The sequence below is a fragment of the Oncorhynchus tshawytscha genome, linkage group LG04, assembly GCF_018296145.1.
Source record: "Oncorhynchus tshawytscha isolate Ot180627B linkage group LG04, Otsh_v2.0, whole genome shotgun sequence".
Lineage (NCBI taxonomy): Eukaryota > Metazoa > Chordata > Actinopteri > Salmoniformes > Salmonidae > Oncorhynchus > Oncorhynchus tshawytscha.
The window spans coordinates 54,147,472-54,169,421 of NC_056432.1; the positions used below are offsets into that span (position 1 = coordinate 54,147,472).

Consider the following 21,950-nt stretch of genomic DNA (forward strand, 5'->3'; position numbering starts at 1 on the left):
ATTAACTGTCTTAGTAACAGATCACAGAAATGGATGTTGTGATATTGGGTCTCGTCCAAAACCCATCTCTTGGGGCACTGAAATATAATTTTCATTACTGTATCTTCATGTTTCCCAGTGGCACATCTGGGAACGTGAGTGCTATCAGAGAAAATAAGACCTGCATAGTACACTTTTGTGTCTCTGGGCTTTATAAGGTTCTATCTAAAGGGGTTTAGACTCAATTTCATAGAAGTCAATATCCACAAACAGAGCACCAGAGTCCATTTTGGCTCAGCTGGAATGTTGTACACAATACATTATGTTGCGAGAGCATTAGCACAACTCCATTATACTGATTACAAATGAATGATTGAAACAATAAACACCTGGCGAGAAATCGAAAACGGGCTCTCATGCCCAACCTTTGCAATCAAGGCCCTTTCACCTTTCATCTAATCGGATCCAGCACTTACCATTTATCTCTGTTTCTACTCCCCTATTGTTGTAGATAATGTACCAATGACTGGTATAATGATTATATAGCATAGCAAGGGGATAGAGAGACACTGTGCTGTATGTAGGAGTGTACTAACTGTACCTCACTTGACCTCACTGACCGTGTGTGTGTGTGTTCATTCTGCCATGGTCCTCGTCATACAGGTTGAGCTATGAGAGGATTCTCTGACAGGTGTCCAGGAGTTAGATGGTAATAAAGGTTGATTGCTTTGACTCCAACCCGCTGCCCTTCAAAAATTGACTGCTCAGACTCTCTCAGAATGTGCCTATTTCTTGAAGACTTTACTCTTTTTTTACTTTTATTTAACCTTTTGTTTAACTAGGCATGTCAGTTAAGAATTCTTATTTACAATGATGGCCTACCCCCAGCCAAACCTTGACGATGGTGGGCCAATTGTGTGCCGCCCTATTGGACTCCCAATCACGGCCGGATGTGATACAGCCTGGAATCGAACCAGGGACTGACCTCTTGCACTGAGTTGCAGTGCCTTAGACCGCTGCGCCACTCGGAAGCCCAAATATATAAGAAACACTGAAGAAGGTGAAACACTAAGAGATCTACTTCCTTACCCAAACCTGAAGTTAGGTTTCATAATATCTAATATTATCTGATATATAAATTCAGCAAAAAAAGAAACGTCCGCTCACTGTCAACTGTTTTATTTTCAGCAAATGTAACGTGTAAATATTTGTATGAACATAAGATTCAACAACTGAGACATAAACTGAAATAAGTTCCACAGACATGTGACTAACAGAAATTGAATGTGTCCCTGAGCAAAGAGGGGGGTCAAAATAAAAACTAACAGTCAGTATCTGGTGTGGCCACCAGCTGCATTAAGTACAGCAGTGCATCTCCTCATGGACCGCACCAGATTTGCCAGTTCTTGCTGTGAGATGTTACCCCACTCTTCCACCAAGGCACCTGCAAGTTCCTATACATTTCTGGGGGGAATGGCCCTAGCCCTCACCCTCCGATCCAACAGGTCCCAGACGTGCTCAATGGGATTGAGATCCGGGCTCTTCGCTGGCCATGGCAGAACACTGACATTCCTGTCTTGCAGGAAATCACGCACAGAACGAGCAGTATGGCTGGTGGCATTTTCATGTCAGGATGAGCCTGCAGGAAGGGTACCACATGAGGGAGGAGGATGTCTTCCCTGTAACGCACAGAGATTGCCTGCAATGACAGGAAGCTCAGTCCGATGATTGCTGTGACACACTGCCCCAGACCATGACTGACCCTCCGCCTCTAAATCGATCCCGCTCCAGAGTACAGGCCTGGGTGTAACGCTCATTCCATCAATGATAAATTCGAATCCGACAATCACCCCTGGTGAGACAGAACCGGTTTGGTTTTTGTGCCCATAGGCGATGTTGTTGGCGGTGATGTCTGGTGAGGACCTGCCTCACAACAGACCTACAAGCCCTCAGTCCAGCCTCTCGCGGACAGTCTGAGCACTGATGGAGGGACTGTTCGCTCCTGGTGTAACTCGGTCAGTTGTTGTTGCCATCCTGTACCTGTCCCGCAGGTGTGATGTTCGGCTGTACTGATCCTGTGCAGGTGTTGTTACACGTGTTCTGCCACTACGAGGACGATCAGCTGTCCGTCCTGTCTCCCTGTAGCACTGTCTTAGGCGTCTCACAGTACAGACATCTGAAGTCCTCATGCCTCCTTGCAGCATGCTTAAGGCACGTTCACGTAGAGGATCAGGGACCCTGGGCATCTTACTTTTGGTGTTTTTCAGAGTCAGTAGAAAGGCCTCTTTAGTGTTCGAAGTTTTCATAACTGTGACCTTAATTGCCTACCGTCTGTAAGCTGTTAGTGTCTTAACAACCGTTCCACAGGTGCATGTTCATTAATTATTTATGGTTCATTGAACAAGCATATGAAACAGTTGTTAAACCCTTTACAATGAAGATCTGTGAAGTTATTTGGATTTTTCTGAATTATCTTTGAAAGACAGGGTCCTGAAAAAGGGACGTTTCTTTTTTGCTGAGTTTATTATCCAAGCAGTTTTCAGAATGGTAGATGGACGTATTGTAAGCAAGTTGTGTATTTGCCAATTTTCCCCTAAAATGATGGCGGTACAAAACACCACTATCAGGATGTCTAATATTACTCATCACATAGAAAAGGCTTTTAATGATTATAACCTGAATTTATTCATCATAATAATATTGCTGTGGGTGGAAAATAACTAGGTCAAAATCATTACATCATAAATAGTCCCCAACAAATGGACAACTTTGCAATTGCATTTGCGCTGTTATACAATGAGCCTGGTGCAAAGGGAAGTTTATATTTACGTATCATTCGGATCTGAATCATCCATCCTCATACTGTGGGCTGGCTGGTTTGACTAATCGGCATCTCCATGGCTGTGATGCCTTAAGTGACTCTTCAGCCGCCCTCTCCAGCGCATGGCTGATGGAGTGTTGCCGTTGGGAGAGAGAGAGCAGGCATTGGGAACGCGCCTCCGCACATCGCATTGAATTCGTAACGGCACACTCCTCAGGCCCAACTCTTGTTCAGCAAGTTGTATTCAAGCATTGCTCGACGTGTTCATTTGAAATGGATTAGCAGCACTGTTGTGAGAAGATGCATGTTATGACTATAGAGTCACTACACACCTACAATATTTATGCCTTGGCAGTCGAGCCTTTGTACTTCAAAGAACACTCGGCATGACTCTTGCCTAGTGTCTTACTTTCACTTTTGTGTAAGGCCTAATGGGTCATTTTAGTTAAGTAATTCTGATTTAGCGTATTCCCGAAAGCCCGCTGTATTGAAGGATCCCCAAAAAAGAATCCAACTAGCACCTCTGTTACACCCACCCACCTGGCAAAGTGACTTTAGCCAATCTTCTGTTTGAGTTGAGTCCCCTCCAGCCAGCCAGACACCCTGCGTTTTGTGTAGAGGAGTGTTAAATACAAGGTGACACTTCCCCCATGCTTTCATTAAGGCAGCGACACACCTCGGAGAGCCCTAATGTCCCGCTAGGTTCATGTAAATCAGCCGCCCTCAATCTGGCAGGACAGTGATAAAGCTAAAGCACCTGAGTTGCATTATTAGGCCAAGTTATAATTGATCCCACAGAGAGAGAGAGGAGAGCCAGAGACACTATAGGACATGCTCAGCGCTTGTCCTCCTGATGTACCTATAGAGGCTGTGTCGTTACGGAGGCGACTTTCCCTCAACACCTTCGGTATTTATGGGCCACGCTTGGGAGATGACACAGGGCAGAGCAATAAAGGAGATGCTCTCTTACTCCACGTAAAGATGATTTAAATGGAGCCTCCCGCTGTTCGATGGGGATATGGACTAGATATTTGACTAATCAACAGTAGCAATAGATGACGCCCAGGACTTTAGCATTTACTATCAGGGTGCTCAAGAAACCCCTCCAGTTTAATGACTGGAAACTTTGTTTATTGAAAAGCTTGTAATAATTACACAAGTTATACATGTGAGGGATTTTACATTTTTATGGTTTGAATGAGAATCATCTTAGATCTGAAACTTCCCCGTACAGTTTTTGTAATGTACATTGTTTATTTCTTTGTGGTTAACCAACCAAGGCTTGTCTGTCATCTACTTATTAAGAGGAAGTGTCATTAAGATATATGGGTGGAATCCATCACTGAAGACATCACTTCTAAGGCAAAAATCTTAAATGGATTTGTGTCTGTCAAGCTACTGTGGGAAAACCTCCACTCTAAAAAGGTTCTGCAGTTCAGTGTGCAGGTGGACAGGTGACTGACACAGAGAGTGCTACTCTCACAGCCTCTGGCCTTGTGGTGTCAAACAGCCAGATAGAATGCCACCCACTGACAGGTCTTATATCCAATTCCCTGATGCCATACGAGTTTCAGTATAATCCCCTAGCCTTGTCAGTCTCTGGTTTGATTGGATCTAGAGGTGAAAATAGTCATGCCAATATTCACCTTTTGATGTCACAGTCAGATATCCATTATTTTGGTGGTGTGAGAATACATTTTACTAGTCCAATTTTACATATGATGGACGTTGTAGCGTTTTATTTTACACACTCCTCGCCCACTCTCCTCACCGGGAGACGGGCAGCCACCCAATGCAGGCTTTCATCTCTCCACCTCGCAGATGGAGCAACAAAATACTGCACTAATCCGATTCCTCTCCCCCTCACTGAGACTAAACATTTCTTTAGGAAGCATGTTTGAGGGATATGGTTCAACAGAATAGGTTTCTCCGAAATTCTATTTACTCAGAGTAGATCTATATTTCTACAAATATATCATTGTACAGAGTACTACACTCAGTACCGATCTCCAGTATCTCTTTGAGGTATGTTTTTTTTGTTGGTACAGATCACCTTGAAGAATTCCCTTAATTCACAATGAGCTTGTTTTTGGAGGATTTTAATGAGTTTGAATGTTTACCTGGGTCAACAGTTGTAATCTGACTGGATGTAGTTTTTCTCTTACATAATGAACATAAGATTCTGTTGGTGTCACCAAGTCACGCATGTTTTCTGAAGTACACTGCTCCAAAAAATAAACGGAACACTAAAATAACACATCCTAGATCTGAATGAATGAAATATTCTTATTAAATACTTTTTTCTTTACATAGTTGAATGTGCTGACAACAAAATCACACAAAAATGATCAATGGAAATCAAATTTATCAACACATGGAGGTCTGGATTTGGAGTCACACTCAAAATTAAAGTGGAAAACCACACTACAGGCTGATCCAACTTTGATGTAATGTCCTTAAAACAAGTCAAAATGAGGCTCAGTAGTGTGTGTGGCCTCCACGTGCCTGTATGACCTCCCTACAATGCCTGTGCATGCTCCTGATGAGGTGGCGGATGGTCTCCTGAGGGATCTCCTCCCAGACCTGGACTAAAGCATCCACCAACTCCTGGACAGTCTGTGGTGCAACGTGGCGTGGTGGATGGAGCGAGACATGATGTCCCAGATGTGCTCAATTGGATTCAGGTCTGGGGAACGGGCGGGCCAGACATGGCATCAATGCCTTCCTCTTGCAGGAACTGCTGACACACTCCAGCCACATGAGGTCTAGCATTGTCTTGCATTAGGAGGAACCCAGGGCCAACCGCACCAGCATATGGTCTCACAAGGGGTCTGAGGATCTCATCTCGGTACCTAATGGCAGTCAGGCTACCTCTGACGAGCACATGGAGGGCTGTGCAGCCCCCCCAAAGAAATGCCACCCCACACCATGACTGACCCACTGCCAATCCGGTCATGCTGGAGGATGTTGCAGGCAGCAGAACGTTCTCCACGGCGTCTCCAGACTCTGTCACGTCTGTCACGTGCTCAGTGTGAACCTGCTTTCATCTGTGAAGAGCACAGGGCGCCAGTGGCGAATTTGTCAATCTTGGTGTTCTCTGGCAAATGCCAAACGTCCTGCATGGTGTTGGGTTGTAAGCACAACCCCCACCTTTGGACGTCGGGCCCTCATACCACGCTCATAGAGTCTGTTTCTGACTGTTTGAGCAGACACATGCACATTTGTGGCCTGCTGGAGGTCATTTTGCAGGGCTGTGGAAGTGCTCCTCCTGCTCCTCCTTGCACAAAGGCGGAGGTAGCGGTCCTGCTGCTGGGTTGTTGCCCTCCTACGGCCTCCTCCACGTCTCCTGATGTACTGGCCTGTACCCTGGTAGCGCCTCCATGCTCTGAACACTACGCTGTCAGACTCAGCAAACCTTCTTACCACAGCTCGCATTGATGTGCCATCCTGGATGAGCTGCACTTCCTGAGCCACTTGTGTGGGTTGTAGACTCCGTCTCATGCTACCACTAGAGTGAAAGCACCGCCAGCGTTTAAAAGTGACCAAAACATCAGCCAGGAAGCATAGGAACTGAGAAGTGGTCTGTGGTCACCACCTGCAGAACCACTCCTATATTGGGGGTGTCTTGCTAATTGCCTATAATTTCCACCTGTTGTCTATTCCATTTGCACAACAGCATGTGAAATTTATTGTCAATCAGTGTTGCTTCCTAAGTGGACAGTTTGATTTCACAGAAGTCTGATTGACTTGGAGTTACATTGTGTTGTTTAAGTGTTCCCTTTATTTTTTTTAGCAGTGTATATAAAATTGAAGTAGATGCGAACAAGGTCTCAACACATGCTGTGTTTTATTTTCTTCCTCTCCAAGTCGGTGGACACATAAGGGACCTTCATCCAGGCAGCAGCACAGAAATGGTGCCTGAGACACCCCCGCACACACTGCAGGAGGATGGCGAGTCAGCCGAGGCCTTCACAGAGGCCAGCACCACCTTGGCTAACCCAGGTAACCTCATCCGGTCATCCTCCACACCTGATTCTCAGTGTAAATAGACTCTCAATTTGACTGGCATTTTTGTGGGATCATTTATATGCCACAAAATAGTGTTAAAAGTCAAGACAACCTTTTCCTGAGAGCAAAATAGCTGACAAATAGGAGACATAATGTAGCTCCAGGTGAGCCAAAGAAAACCCGCATCATGAGGTCTTCTCAGTTCTATATCTATGATCACAACACCATTCCATCACCACCATCATTAGCAAGACCATTCAGTCCACGGGAGTGGTTGACTGTGATAAATGAGTTTAGTCCCTGAGGAGATAATCAGTACTCACTGTCTCCTTATCTCTGGGTTGGAGGAAATGGGGGGGGGGGCTCCTTCCTTCCTTCCTTCTTCATATTCCCCCCTTCATTAATGGCCTCTCCCTTGTAGGGGCAGCAGAGCATTATCATGGCTGGGATTATTACAGCCTAGTTGTCGACGTGCGCACACACGTGTACGATAATTTGTGGTCTATAACCACAAGTTATCGTAATTTGTGTATTGAATACAGTAGCCATAAACTGTGGAGTGGATGTGACTGTTGCCAGCAAACATGGTGTGAAAAATAAAGGTGGTGATTATGATATTGGAAATAGTAAGCAGTAACTCTTTTTGAATGTTTTTCCAATGTACAGTAGTAGCCTCATCCATAAGAATAATTTAACTGCCAGGGCCACTGTCCTGCTGGCACACCCAGTGGTATTCTGCTGATTAACGGTATAATACCGTTGTTCATAAACTTTTATGGTTGCTTGGAGCCCAATTCAAATGAAGAACAACATACATACAGCCTGTTTTTACTCCTCCAAATTGACACATTTCGTTCTCCAACTATTTAAGTGCCTGACAAACAGATGCAGTTACCTCCTGTTTTCAGTAGAAGGGACAGCCATAAGTACAATAATGCTTCTTTTTTTTTTTTTAGTACTATGTTCATATCCCGAATGCCTGAAGTTTTAGATGCTTAAGTTGCCGTGTTTCCACCTTACACTACTGCCATTGTTTTTTCCCCCCTCTGTGTGCCTCTGACTGTGGCTTTGTTTTTAACACAAATGACATTATGAATTTCTTTGCGGAGTCCCAGGAGAGTTTGTGACTGACGGATAACACACAGCACTCTGATCTGTCAGTCTGGCTTCTCCATGCATCGCTAGAGGACCGCCTCCTGACTCTCTCATTTTCATTCTCCGCATCACATTAAGTGCGATTGCAAAACATTTAGGCCGTTGACGTTCCCTCAGTAACCTTCATATACATTTTATTTTGCCTGTAAAGGAATATAAAAAATGTATGTATGGGTATAAACAGCCAATCATGTTGTGGCAAAGCCAAATAACTAGGTGTACCTGACAGGTAGATGTAACACTGAGTTGCCCCATGTTCATACTTCACTGATGTTACAGTACACAGCTGTCTAGTTTCAAAGGTATATTTGGCTGCACTTCCTCCGATGTTGCTTAATATATTTTTTTAGGCTTGTAAAATAATATTTGATTTCCTTTCAGTAGGTGATTGGGATAAGTTGAACTCTACACCAACAGCAGCTGCCTGGGTAATATGATTACAGTATGTGGTATTATAGCAGGAGCTGGATGCTAGAGCAGACTGGTACTGCTGTTTTAGGACTGGCTTAATTCAGGCTAGTTGGACACTAAGACATTTAGCCAGCCTTGTAAGTAACTATATTCTTCCCCTGTCAGGTAATGTGGGCTTCATTAGGGCTAGCGCTACGGCTAACGCAGATATCACCGTGCCGTGCCAAATCGCAGAGAAGAGGCCCACTTCGATCACGTCATGCTTGCCACTTCCACCGTCCCTCAAATAGTTTATACTGTCTGGTTACATTTATGGAGGGAGTTTCTCAACCGCCAAGCAGAGGACATGCATCTGTGTAGAAGTAGAAATTGTTTTTGTTTTTCATGTGTGTATTGTAGTTAGGTGCAAACAACATGTTGAGCAAGTAGAACATTGCAAAGTAAATCCAACATTGAGGAGGTGAATGGAACCAAGTGACCAACTACAACCTATTGAAACTGTTCCTACTGTATGTTTTACAAAGCTCTCCTTGTCTTTTCCTCCTCTCCCCAGGGGAATCTCAAGAGCAGGGCAGTGGGGAGGATGCCGTTTCTCGGCTTCGAAGGCTGATTGCCGAGGGTGGTATGACGGCCGTGGTCCAGAGGGAGCAGAGCACCACCATGGCCTCCATGGGTAGCTTCGGTAACAACATTATCGTTAGCCACCGCATCCACCGTGGCTCCCAGACTGGGACAGAGGCTCAGGATGGGGGCAGAGACACTCAGGGCAGGGGTCAGGGTCTTGATGGAGGTGGTTGGGCGTCCTTCTCTCCATCCCACCGCGGCACTCTGTCGTTCACAGAGCCCACCTCTCGTATTCTGACCCACCACAGCATGCAGCTGGGCGAGAGCTCAGGCTTCCTGTTAGAGCCCTCTGGGGCCCATAGCCGAACAGTAGCACCTCTCCCCTCCCAGTACATCACAGTCTCTTCTCATCTCAGCCCTCAGGGGCCAATTGGGGTGGAGGAGGGGGCCGATGAGACCCCTATGGACACAGACGATGCGTTTGAGGGTGTGGGACTTGTCGATGATCTAGATCTACACTTGCCCTCTGCTTCCTCCTCTTCTTCAACCCTGTCCCCTGTTGTCTCCCCTCTTGACAACAACTTCAGCACCAGTTACCATGGAGACCCCTACAGTCGATAGATGGTCATGTGCTTTCCATACCCATCTGATCTCTACCTAGAAGACTCTCCTCCATCTAGCCTTATTACATTGACTACTGGTTTTTCTGGAAGCTTTCGAATCCCGACATTGAAATTAGGCACTTAAAACTTCATCCCACTCCTCCATTGCCTGTTCAGTTTTCTATCCAATAGTAGGCTGGATGAGACCTACCTTCAACCTAGGATTAGGCTCGGTCTCTTTCTTGGATGTGGTGTTCCTTTGCGTTCCCTGACCACTTTCAGACTTTTTTGTCATTGCCTAATTAAGAGCAAGAATCCAAAGCTACAGTTTGACCATTCCATTGGAGAGAGGTGGACCTGAATGACTCTTTTACAATCAGGGTTCAGATTGGTGGTTGTCGAATGCCACCTGGGACCAAATTCCATGATCAAATTGCAACGTTCTTGAAAACGTGTTAGGACTCTGCCCCTTGCTCACTATTAGCAAGATGCTGGTATAGTAGAAGCACATTTTATTAACCAATCACATTGGTACAAATTGATTGTGAAACTGGATGATTCTGTCTATAAGTTACATTTATTGTGTGTGTGAGAGAGGATGTTCTATGTCACCCGTGGTAGTTACAAAATGTTTCATTCTAGTCGTCATGGTGGATTAGTGGTTTGCAAAGATGTAGTTGACCCAAGATAACTATGAATCTCTTGTACTACATAGGAGAGCAGCATTACATTACAGAGTAGAATTTAGGGAGACCACATCCACAACATGCTATTCCAAATATGAGCGATGTTCGTTATTATCGCCGTGCGCTGTTCATGACAAAATAATTCCAGACTTATAATTTTTTGGCTTATTTATGATATCACAATCACCTTCTCATTTAGACTTATTTTGAAGACATTGATACTGCCTGACTGATAAACTGCCCGTTTTTGATTTGGAGAGTTCAAATAGGGTACGCACAATGCCGTCAGGAGAACGCCTAATCGTTTTAATTTTTTTTTAATTACCCCTTTTTCTCCCCAATTTCGTGGTATCCAATTGTTTTTAGTAGCTACTATCTTGTCTCATCGCTACAACTCCTTACGGGCTTGGGGGAGTTGAAGGTTGAAAGTCATGCGTCATCCGCTACACAACCCAACCAAGCCGCACTGCTTCTTAGCACAGCGCGCATTCAACCCGGAAACCAGCCCCACCAATGTGTCGGAGGAAACACCGTGCACCTGGCAACCTTGGTTAGCGCGCACTGCGCCCTGCTAGCCACAGGAGTCGCTGGTGCGCGATGAGACAAGGACATCCCTACCGGCCAAGCCCTCCCTAACACGGACGACGCTAGGCCAATTGTACGACGGACCTCCCGGTCGCGGCCAGTTACGACAGAGCCTGGGTGCGAACCTAGAGTCTCTGATGGCACAGCTGGCGCTGCAGTACAGCGCCCTTAACCACTGCGCCACCCGGGAGGCCCCCTAGTCGTTTTTTTATTTAAAACATTTTTTCTCACATTATCAAACAGTACATTTATATTTTCCAACGGGGCGATACATTTAGGTGAGGTTTTTTTCTCTCACTTGAGTAGCCTTGTTTCACTGCCAAAAATACAATTAAACCATCTAGTGTTGAGTGAAATGACAACACAATGTCAAATGCAGGTAGCCTAGTCAAATACTTAACATCCAATCACATTAACCGTTACTCTCTCGCGGGAAACCTTCACTCTCTTGCGCATAGATTTATAAATGAAACATGACCATTTGAAAAATAAGCCGAAGTTCAAGTAGTAAGACATGTATAAAAGCAACAGGTACATTAATAAGAAGGGTCTAGAAGCGTCTTATATTGTGAGCTACCGAGTGGCTAGGACAGGCAAGCCCCATACTATTGTGGAGGACTTAATTCTTCCTGCTGCCGCCGATATGGCTGGTACAATGCTGGGGGAAAAGGCCCCAAAAAACTAAACTGACAATGACTTCATCAAACATTCACTGTTTCACAATGCATCAGTGACATGGCATTGTTTTGAAGCAATTACTGCTTCAGAATACAAGCCAGTGAATTATATGCATTACAGCTGGATGAGTCAACAGAAGTGGCGGGCCTGGCACAGCTCCTGGTATATGTCCGTTACGTTTATGGGGGGTCAATTAAGGAAGACATCCTCTTCTGCAAACCACTGGAAATCAGGACAACATGGCTTTGGTGGTCAAGATGTGTTAGTATCTGTACTCATGTAGCAAAAGCCATGACAGGTAGACATAGTGGAGTGGTAACGCGCGTGCAAGCAGTTGCTCCCGACACCACTTGGGTACACTGCAGCATCCACCGGTAGTCTCTTGCTGCCAAGGGAATGCCTGACTGTTTTGAAAGACGTTTTGGACACCACAGTGAAAATGGTTAACTTTGTTAAAGCAAGGCCCCTGAACTCTCGTGTATTTTCTGCATTATGCAATGATATGGGCAGCGACCATGTCAACATACAGAGGTGAGCAGGTTATCAAGGGGCAAAGTACTGACAAGCTTACATTTTTCTTTACTGACCATAATTTTCACTTGTCTGAACGTTTGCATGATGACAAGTTTCTCACACGACTGGCCTATCTGAGTGATGTTTTTTATCACCTGAATGATCTGAATCTAGGATTACAGGGACTCTCCGCAACTATATTCAATGTGCAGGACAAAATGGAGGCTATGATTAAAAAGTTGGAGCTTTTTTCTCTCTGCATTAACAAGGACAATACAAAAGTCTTTCCATCATTGTATGATTGTTTGTGTGCAAATGAACTCAAGCTTAAGGACAATGTCAAATGTGATATAGCGAAGCACCTAAGTGAGCTGGGTGCGCAATTACGCAGGTACTTTCCCGAAATGGACCATACAAACAACTGGATTCGTTATCCCTTTCATGCCCTGCCTTCAGTCCACTTTCTGATATCTGAACAAGAGAGCCTCATCGAATTTGCCACAAGTGGTTCTGTGAAAATATAAATTTAATCAGAAGTCACTGCCAGATTTCTGGATAGGGCTGTGCTCAGAGTTTCTTGCCTTGGCAAATCGTGCTGTTAAGAGACGGGTGCCCTTTGCAACCACGTACCTATGTGAGAGTGGATTCTCGGCCCTCACTAGCATGAAAACTAAATACAGGCACAGACTGTGTGTGGAAAATTATTTAAGACTGAGACTCTCCAATACAATCCAACATTGCAGAGTTATGGGCATCCTTTCAAGCACACCCTTCTCATTAACCTGTGGAGAGTTCTTCACACTTTTTGATGAACAAATAAGGTTTTATATGTAAGATGGCCAAATAAAGAGCAACATTTTTGATTATTATTTGTGCCCTGGTCCTAATAAGAGCTTTTTGTCACTTCCCACGACCCGGGTTGTGACACAAACTCACACTCATTCTTATTTTTAATAAATGTATTGTGTAGTGTGTGTGGCAGGCAGGCATACAATAATGGTAAAACACAACATTTGAGAGTGCGCTGACCCTGGTGCTAGAGGGGCCACGCAGCTGGAGGTTGAATGTTTGAAGGGGTACGGGACTATAAAAAAGTTTGGGAACCACTGGTCTAGCGTGTCACAATATCTCAACCATATCGTTCATGGCAAATATTGCCGATATTCGAGATTTATCGTATATTAAGCCAAACCGAGTAGCATTACAAGATGTTGCTACCAGGAAGTTGCCAGATAATACCATTACCCTTTCCTCCCCAGTGTAATGCCTGTATCAGGTGTTCAGTATGCAGTTGGATGTGTGTGCAACAATGGTTCATCTGTTCCGTAAAGGAAAACTAACATTCATCATGATTACTTGTATTTAAAAGGTTGATTTAATAATAACAGGGTACAGTACACATGCGCTACCGGCATTTAGATCATCAGCCCTAGATCCGCAGCCTCATAACTTCCCAAACTTGTCTTGAAAACACCCACATGCTGTGCCAAGTATTTGAAGTGAAGCATTTTGACAATGGTGTAACTCTTCTACGCTGTCAAACTGTCACCCCATGACTTGTGGCGGTTGTCTTTTTATACAGTAGGATTCCTTCTCTAGATCCACTGTGGTATGTTGAGCCCAGTCATCTAAGGCTAACTGGAATTTGAAAAAAGGAGATACTACATAATGTGTTGTACATCCAGAAGGCTCTCTTTAAAATGGCCCTGGGGGCCTTGAGGGTTGTTGTTGTTGTGACAGAGAGGCAGTTGGAGGTGCACAGGGGTGACGATGCGTATAGCATTCCGAGTCACCACAGGGGCAAAGCTCTCTAGGTTGAATGGACTTTGTCCTTCAAACAGCTTTGCCAGGTCTTAGTCCTTTTTAAAATTGGTTTGCCAATCAGCAGTAATCTGCATTTAAAAAAATGTACATTTTATTTATTGTTTTTCCTTGCAAGGTGGTGGGTTTTGACAGTGAAATAAACTGTGTTGAATTAATGAATTTGGAACAGCTTACTGCAGCTCCATGGTGAGTGGGTTACTTTTTTGATCTTTCGATGTGAAAAGTAATTGCATTATGAACAGGTTTTTGTCTCTCAGCCACTGTTGGTCCAGCCAACTGGCAGTGCTTATCGCTCTCTCAAAAGTATATTGTGATTGTATCTGTTGAGTTTATTTATGTTTTAAAGATAATGGTTCTAGAGGAAGATATGCCAATTTAAGCCATAACGTAAGGTTGATCATATTTTTTCATATAAACTCACCAGTTGCAATAGTCATGTGATCCTTGCCGCAGCAACTGTCCGTCACTGTTGTTCAGATCACTTCTAGGAGATCAATGCACCATTTGTCGGTTCTTACTACAAACATCTTCAGAATTTTTCATTGTCAAAAAGATAAATATATTTTGTTGTTCATTGTTTATCCTATTGTGAAATTGTTATATCTTCCCAGTGTTTTCCTATACTGTATGACTGACCATTCACTTCTACAATGCCGATCTTCATTTTAATTTGTCCTCAATTAAGGGGTCCCATTATGGCTTGTAATGACTCCTGTAAGGTTATGGTAAATACTAGATTACCCCTCATAGCGTCAGAGTCTGAGTGAAATTAGATTTGGACAAATATATGCTTGTTGTTTGAGCCTGAATGTGTTTAATGTTAGCGTTTGATCTATGAGACACAATATCCTTCTGAATTTCTACAAAAATATAATCAGTTTACAACCACTTCTAACTGTCGACCCTTGGAAAGAGCAGAAGGCCCGAGGCTTATTTACGGCACTTGGACTTGGGATATCGGAGTGATCTGGGTAGGAGTAGAAGGGGTGGAATGGGATACAGTGTTTGCAACAGACAAACCAAGAGACCCATCAGGCATCAGAATGGTTCAGACTAACCCAGATCTGTCAGACTCTCTGCTCCTGAAAAGATCCCCCTCCCCTTTGGAAACTGGAGCAGACAGCTGACACAGTTTTTTCTTTTGTTTCCCCTTTGATTTCTTTTTGAGCACTCTCATTTCATGTTTTTGTTGTTTTTGGTTTTTGAACTTGTGGAATTTACTGTTTTCTGTTGTATTTGAAGAGGATATGATTGACTGCATTCTAGTGTCCTGTTGGTCAGGAGGACAATGGAAAGGATGGGTTTTTAAACAGAAGGCAGGAGCTTAGTGGCTTCGTGGTGACTGTTGGGTGAGATGAAGAGAGATTGAGCAGTAGAGCTGAATGCTGATCCCTGTGGGTTCCAGTCCTGCTGGGTTTTAATGTGGGAGAAAAACAGTGAGCGAAACGGCAGCATTGGATTTGGCCACCTTGATCCTCATACAGCATTGTGTTAGATAAGCTCATCGGTTTCAGCTTTCACCTTCTATCTGTGCTTTTTAATACTCGGTTCACCAACATTCAATAATCAGCAGCTTGTGTATCAATTAAATCAAGACCACAGTTAAATAGTGTAACTACAGTTTATACAGTAGAAATCTCCACATACAGTTCTCCAGTTTTTCTACCGATCACTTTCCACAGCCAAGGACGTTTTGAGACTTCCAGGGTTTTTATTTTCTGTGCAATTTAAGGGCAATATGTAATCACATGACATACTCAACAGATTTAGTTATACTGCTTTACACTGACCACACAATGATAATCAAACTGCACAACTGTTCACAGATCATCTCAAAATCATTGTAAAGACATTACACTGCAATATTTTCGTACAGGTGATAATCACATGTTTGTGCTTCAGAATAAAAATGTCTGTGACCTTCTGGACATGATTGAAATTTGGATCAAATCTGTTTATTTTATTTTTTATATATATTTGTAAGTCAGAAATGTGTTTTATAAAATGAGTTTCCTAAACAATTACTTTATGGAAAATCCTAAAGGTCACGAGTGTATTTGTTCTGTTGTCACTGACTCACCATAGTGTCTTTTTCTCACATGTATCTGTATGTGATCTGCTGAGTGTACGTGAACTCAACAAGGAAGTGTCTTCAGTGGACCTGCCTTTGTTGTTGTAGGAGATTGTGATTTGAAGGGTTTTCTATCTACTTTAAAGGGTAAAATGCAGTATATTACAGTAGTCGATGTGCAACTAAGTGCTGTGAGAACACCAAAGATCCTAGAAAATATATGTTGATCATAAACAAATAAAATACAAATGTAAAACCTGAAACAATACATTTTTCTTTTTTTTATTCTCTCAAGGGTGAAAGACGATATCATACATCTTTCTTCCACTGTGCTGGTAAGAAGTGGTTATTTTACATGGTGATCTGTTATGACTGGTTTGAAACCTTGTCAGTCTCTCCCTCTTGCTATTTTACAGTATGAGAAGAATTTGTCTTATAAATAATGCATTAATTGATTGCATAACAGCAACATATCCTGCCAGCTCTTTATAATCCTGGAACATTTTGTATTCAGTAATTTGAACAATACAATGTCATTGGGGGCAGTCATGTTCACAGTACAGAATACTGTGCACAGGATCTTCAAGACTGACCTCCTACTCTTGAGAGCTTGGACCTAGTGGTAACATTGGATGGAAATAATGATCTTTCTACGGATATTCTTGCTTCCTCCCTTTTATTTTTATCACATCTTTGTGGGTTTATTCGTGGCAAATGGTTCTGGTAAACAACCCACATCCCCTCCTACAGAAATACTCACTTTTGGCCAGCAAAGCCAGGCCTTGAGCAAAAATAACGAGAGCAATCAAAATGAACAAATATTAGGATTGTTTTCCGCTTGGGGGTTTTCATGTCTTCCAGAATCATTTGCTTCTTGAGAATTAAGTTTTTTTTTATCATGAAACTGCATCCTTATTTGTTAAAAAAAAAAAGGATAACCATTTCTAATCTGCTGAATTATTCATATTTTCATAACTCGGGGGAGATATAAAATCAACCGAATCATTGGATTCCTCACTGCTCTGCTGTATCAGATCTGACCAAAAGGTCCCACAAGGATCTGACACATGGATGCCCTGGGGGTTTAAAGAGGTTGAGCTTTATCTAGTGTTGGTCCACCTGATCAACTGACGGTGTATGTGTTTATACTAGAGATGACGATTCAGACCGGTGCAAAGAGGTAGAGGGAAAACAAACAAACAAAGCCGTGCCTCTATATAAACTGAGATAATTACATAACAGTGTAAATGGATAGAAATTAGAACTGGGAAATTGATGAAAGCATTGCACTTAACTTCATAAATTACACTAGAGAGTGCTGCTGGGAGTGACCTAGGACCTGGCACAGCTGAGCAAGTGGTTGGCTACAGGGCCAGTCTGATTGCCCATAAAATCCCTCCCTTTGCCCCTGTCAATGTTGTTGAGGTGGAGTAGGCACAGAACAGAGGACTTACATAACTACAGTATGCTCCTCTGTGAATGGATACTCCCTCTTAAGCACCTACACAGACTAGCCTCTGACCCAGCGCAATCATCAGAATATTCAGTCCGATAGGTGGCGGAACTAATTGGATGCTAGAGCTTAAGTTACAGCACTCTTGTTGCAGTAGCCACCTTCCAGCCCCAAAATGTTCTCCCAGGAGTCCAACTCTGAGTTGCGGTCCATCTGCAGTGGCTGCTCATGTTCTTGACGAGGAGAGGCTTCAGTGGGGGAGTCGATGTGTTTAATTGTATGTCAGGTGCTCTGGGGAAATGCTGCCACAAAGTAAGATGTTTTTAGGAGAGGAAGAGAGAAAAGGCCTCCCACTTTTATTTCCTCTCTTTTGTTTGCCTCCTTTCCCTGTTGCTCTCTCCAGCCAAGTTTTTCTTCCCCCTCCCTCGCCCTCTTCCTTCCCACCTCCCCCCACTCTGTTCTACAGATGCTCTCTTTCCTCCCTCTCATCACCCCACCCATGGTCTCTCCACTCCCATTATTTCTGCATGCCCCTCCGCCCCCCTGCCGTGTCTCCTGTGAATAAGAGCCTGGCACTTCAGCGTTAGAGGCCCTGTCACTTCAAAGCAATGCTTTTAATTAATCCAATTTGGTGAGAGGCAGTTCTAGGAGTGCACCTACCGTTCAGGAGAGAGGGTAGCAGGATGGATGACGGGTGTCCTCAGAGGTGGTATGGAAAAACAAAGCCATTACCCATACTCCACCACTCCATAAGTGGGGCCTTGGGACGTTCGGGTGAACTCTTCACTTTGTGTGTCTGTAAAGACACCAGGTACTTGCACTACTTTAGTAATCGATGTGTGTGACTTATCTTTAACGAGTTCATGCATATAATCATACATCACCACATGCTCAAGTAACACGTGCAAATAACGAATTAGGCCAATGTATAAATTTCATAGGAAGACTATGGAGACCACAAAGTGCTTGACTGTCTTTTAGACTCGGATCCCCTCATAATGAATTAACTGTTGCAACAACAAAAAAAGCTTGATGCAAAAAATATCAGCACCGTCCCAGCTCCTAAATACTCCGCTTCTGGTTAAATTGGGGCACTTTTTTTTATCAGAGTAAACATGAAGACAGAAATCCGCTTTAGGACTTTTAAATGGGTTTGGAGTTTGTTCTAGAAACAAACACACACACACACACCAGCTGGCTTCGGTGTAGCTATGTTGTTGCTGGAAGAAGAAAAAAATGCTGTAAAAGCTACACCGCTAAATGTCTACTAAAAAAAACTACTACAGTCATGGCCAAAAGTTTTGAGAATGACACATTAATTTTCACAAAGTCTGCTGCCTCAGTTTGTATGATGGCAATTTGCATATACTCCAGAATGTTATGAAGATTGGTCAGATGAATTGCAATTAATTGCAAAGTCCCTCTGCCATGCAAATTAACTGAATCCCCCAAAAAAAAATGTCCGCTGCATTTCAGCCCTGCCACAAAAGGACCAGCTGACATGTCAGTGATTCTCTCGTTAACGCAGGTGAGTGTTGACGAGGACAAGGTTGGAGATCACTCTGTCGTGCTGATGTAATTGTCAATAAAAGCCTTTTACACTTATGAAATGCTTGTAATTATACTTCACTATTCCATAGTAACATCTGACAAAAATATCTAAAGACACTGAGGCAGCAAACTTTGTGGAAATTAATATTTCCATTTTCATTGTCCTCACAACACAAGGAGCAGTAAAATATAATACAGCAAAACCCTCTCATACTGATCTGCTGAATCATTGTTATCTTCCGAATACATTAACTATCACAGAACACTGAGGTTTTTGGTGAGATTAATTGTTAATGGTCTGTTGAGAGTAGAGGTCCATTATCCTATTCTCTCTCTCCTATGCATTCAAGTTTATCTGCTTTGTTAAATTAGTCAATATTCCCTCTAGCTTCACATTGTGATTTTGATGTAATAAGTGTGTTTTATTGTGGTATGAATTACTGTACGTAATAAAATGACACAAAACACAAATCATAATCACTGTAATACATTGGTGCTGAAGAAATGAAGGTTATTGTGCAACAATAACAGGGGTAGAGCAAGCTATGTACCAGTGGAGGCTGGTACATAGACTTGAAATATTGAAGAGGATGGGCGACCCACGGTATTGGCGCGGATCGCATGGAGATGACAAAGTGTGTTCCAAAAATCGTCAAAGACTTTTAACCTAAAGCGTTTCATAAAGACATTTACAGTACAATATTATGGGGAATGAGAAGGCTACTTACACAGTTGGAAAGGGATCACAGCAGGGCTTGAATGAGGGTATGAGGCATGAGTTGAGGTGTTCAGAGGCTTGACCAGTGCAGGACAGGAGTTGACTGGGAAGACAAAAAAAACATAAGAATGAGTTAGTCCAAGCAAGGAGTGAAATGATTGTGTAATAATGTGATTGTGTTTGTGAATGTGATTGACTACAGTTGATGTCGGAAGTTTACATACACCTTAGCTAAATACATTTAACCTCAGTTTTTCACAATTACTGACATTTAATCCTAGACAAAATTCCGTCTTTGGTCAGTTAGGATCACCGCTTTATTTTAAGAAAGTGAAATGTCAGAATAATAGTAGAGAGTGATTTATTTCAGCTTTTATTTCTTTCATCACATTCCCAGTGGGTCCGAAGTTTATGTACACTCAATTAGTATTTGGTAGCATTGCCTTTAAATTGTTTAACTTGGTTCCAACGTTTCGGGTATCCTTCCACAAGCTTCCCACAATAAGTTGAGTGAATTTTGGCCCATTCCTCCTGACAGAGCTGGTGTAACTGAGTCAGATTTGTTGGCCTCCTTGCTCGCACACGCTTTTTCAGTTCTGCCCACAAATTTTCTATAGGATTGAGGTCAGGGCTTTGTGATGGCTACTCCAATACCTTGACTTTGTTGTCCTTAAGCCATTTTGCCACAACTTTGGAAGTATGCTTGGGGTCATTGTCCATTTGGATGACCCATTTGCGACCAAGCTTTAACTTCCTGACTGATGTCTTGATACGTTGCTTCAATATATCCACATAATTCCCTCCCTCATGATGCCATCTATGTTGTGAAGTGCACCAGTCCCTCCTGCGGCAAAGCACCCCCACAACATGATGCTGCCACTCCCGTGCTTAACGGTTGGGATGGTGTTCTTCGGCTTGCAAGTCTCCCCCTATTTCCTCCAAACATAACAATGGTCAGTATGGCCAAACAGTTCCATATTTGTTTAATCAGACCAGAGGACATTTCTCCAAAAAGTACAATCTTTGTCCCCATGTGCAGTTGCAAACCGTAGTCTGGCTTTTTTATGGCGGTTTTGGAGCAGTGGCTTCTTCCTTGCTGAATGGCCTTTCAGGTTTTGTCGATATAGGACTTGTTTTTACTGTGGATATAGATAGATATATAGATACTGTGGATATAGATATATAGGTCCTTTGCTGTTGTTCTGAGATTGATTTGTACTTTTCGCACCAAAGTACGTTCATCTCTAGGAGACAGAACGCATCTCCTTCCTGAGCGGTATGACGGCTGCGTGGTCCCATGGTGTTTATACTTGCGTACTATTGTTTGTACAGATGAATGTGGTACCTTCAGGTGTTTGGAAATTGCTCCCAATGATGAACCAGACTTGTGGAGGTCTACAATTTTTTTTTCTGACGTCTTGGCTGATTTCTTTTAATTTTCCCATGATGTCGAGTAAATAGGCACTGAGTTTGAAGGTAGGCCTTGAAATTCACCCACAGGTACACCTCCAATTGACTCAAATTATGTCAATTAGCCTATCATTTTCTGGAACATTCCAAGCTGTTTAAAGGCACGGTCAACCTAGTGTCTGTAAACTTCTGACCCACTGGAATTGTGATACAGTGAATTATAAGTGAAATAATCTGTCTGTAAACAATTGTTGGACAAATTACTTGTCATGCACAAAGTAGATGTCCTAACCGACTTGCCAAAACTATAGTTTGTTAACAAAAATTTGAGTGGTTGAAAAACGAGTTTTAATGACTCCAACCTAAGTGTATGTAAACTTCCGACTTCAACTGTACATACAGTAATGAGAGATTATTTATAGGGGTACTCACAGTGAGTGGAGGGAAAACATTCAATGTGCCAGTGGATGAGTAGGCACATGAGATGTGGCTTCAGTTCATGTCATGAGTAAGTTGACAGTGGAAGTTGAGTGGAGTAGTCATCACCTCTTAATCAGGGAACAGGAGGGGACTTAGCTGTAAATACAAATTGTAGATACATTCCATTACAGCTGCACCATCATAGTTTTGGAAGAGTTTCTCTATGAAGTTAAACTCAGACATCTCAAAATTCATACAGTCAAACACAGACTGTGCATCCCGCCCACTTGACACATCAAAGTATCCCAAGAAATGTTCCTGAATAAACTCTGTTCACCCACATACCTGACGATAACTAACAACTGCAAGCAGACTGGTGGCACCATAGGTCCCAGAGCCATGGTGCAATTTTTACACCCTGGGGCCTAGAGTTTTTTCTTATATGTTAACCTAACTAGGAAAACTGTGGACCTTATAAGGTATGACTGTGATTAATCAGTT

The 21,950-nt window shown here is 43.0% G+C and overlaps 1 protein-coding gene and 1 long non-coding RNA gene across 3 annotated transcripts in view; one reads left to right on the forward strand and one right to left on the reverse strand.

Moving 5' to 3' along the window:
* Positions 1-10,853, forward strand: part of LOC112249007 (activating molecule in BECN1-regulated autophagy protein 1) — a 95,767-nt gene extending 84,914 nt beyond the window's left edge. For both annotated transcript variants that reach the window (XM_024418560.2, XM_024418561.2), the window contains exons 18-19: positions 6,668-6,802; positions 8,928-10,853. In XM_024418560.2, the coding sequence (XP_024274328.1) occupies positions 6,668-6,802; positions 8,928-9,559 (767 nt within the window). In that variant the 3' untranslated portion in view covers positions 9,560-10,853. The remainder of the gene's footprint in view (positions 1-6,667; positions 6,803-8,927) is intronic.
* A 7,044-nt stretch (positions 10,854-17,897) lies between these two features.
* Positions 17,898-21,588, reverse strand: LOC121846373. Its single transcript, XR_006083252.1, has 3 exons — positions 21,462-21,588; positions 19,630-19,722; positions 17,898-18,146 (listed from the first exon to the last, which is right to left on the reverse strand). It is a non-coding gene; the product is annotated as an uncharacterized LOC121846373 (long non-coding RNA).
* Between the last annotated feature and the right edge of the window lie 362 nt (positions 21,589-21,950).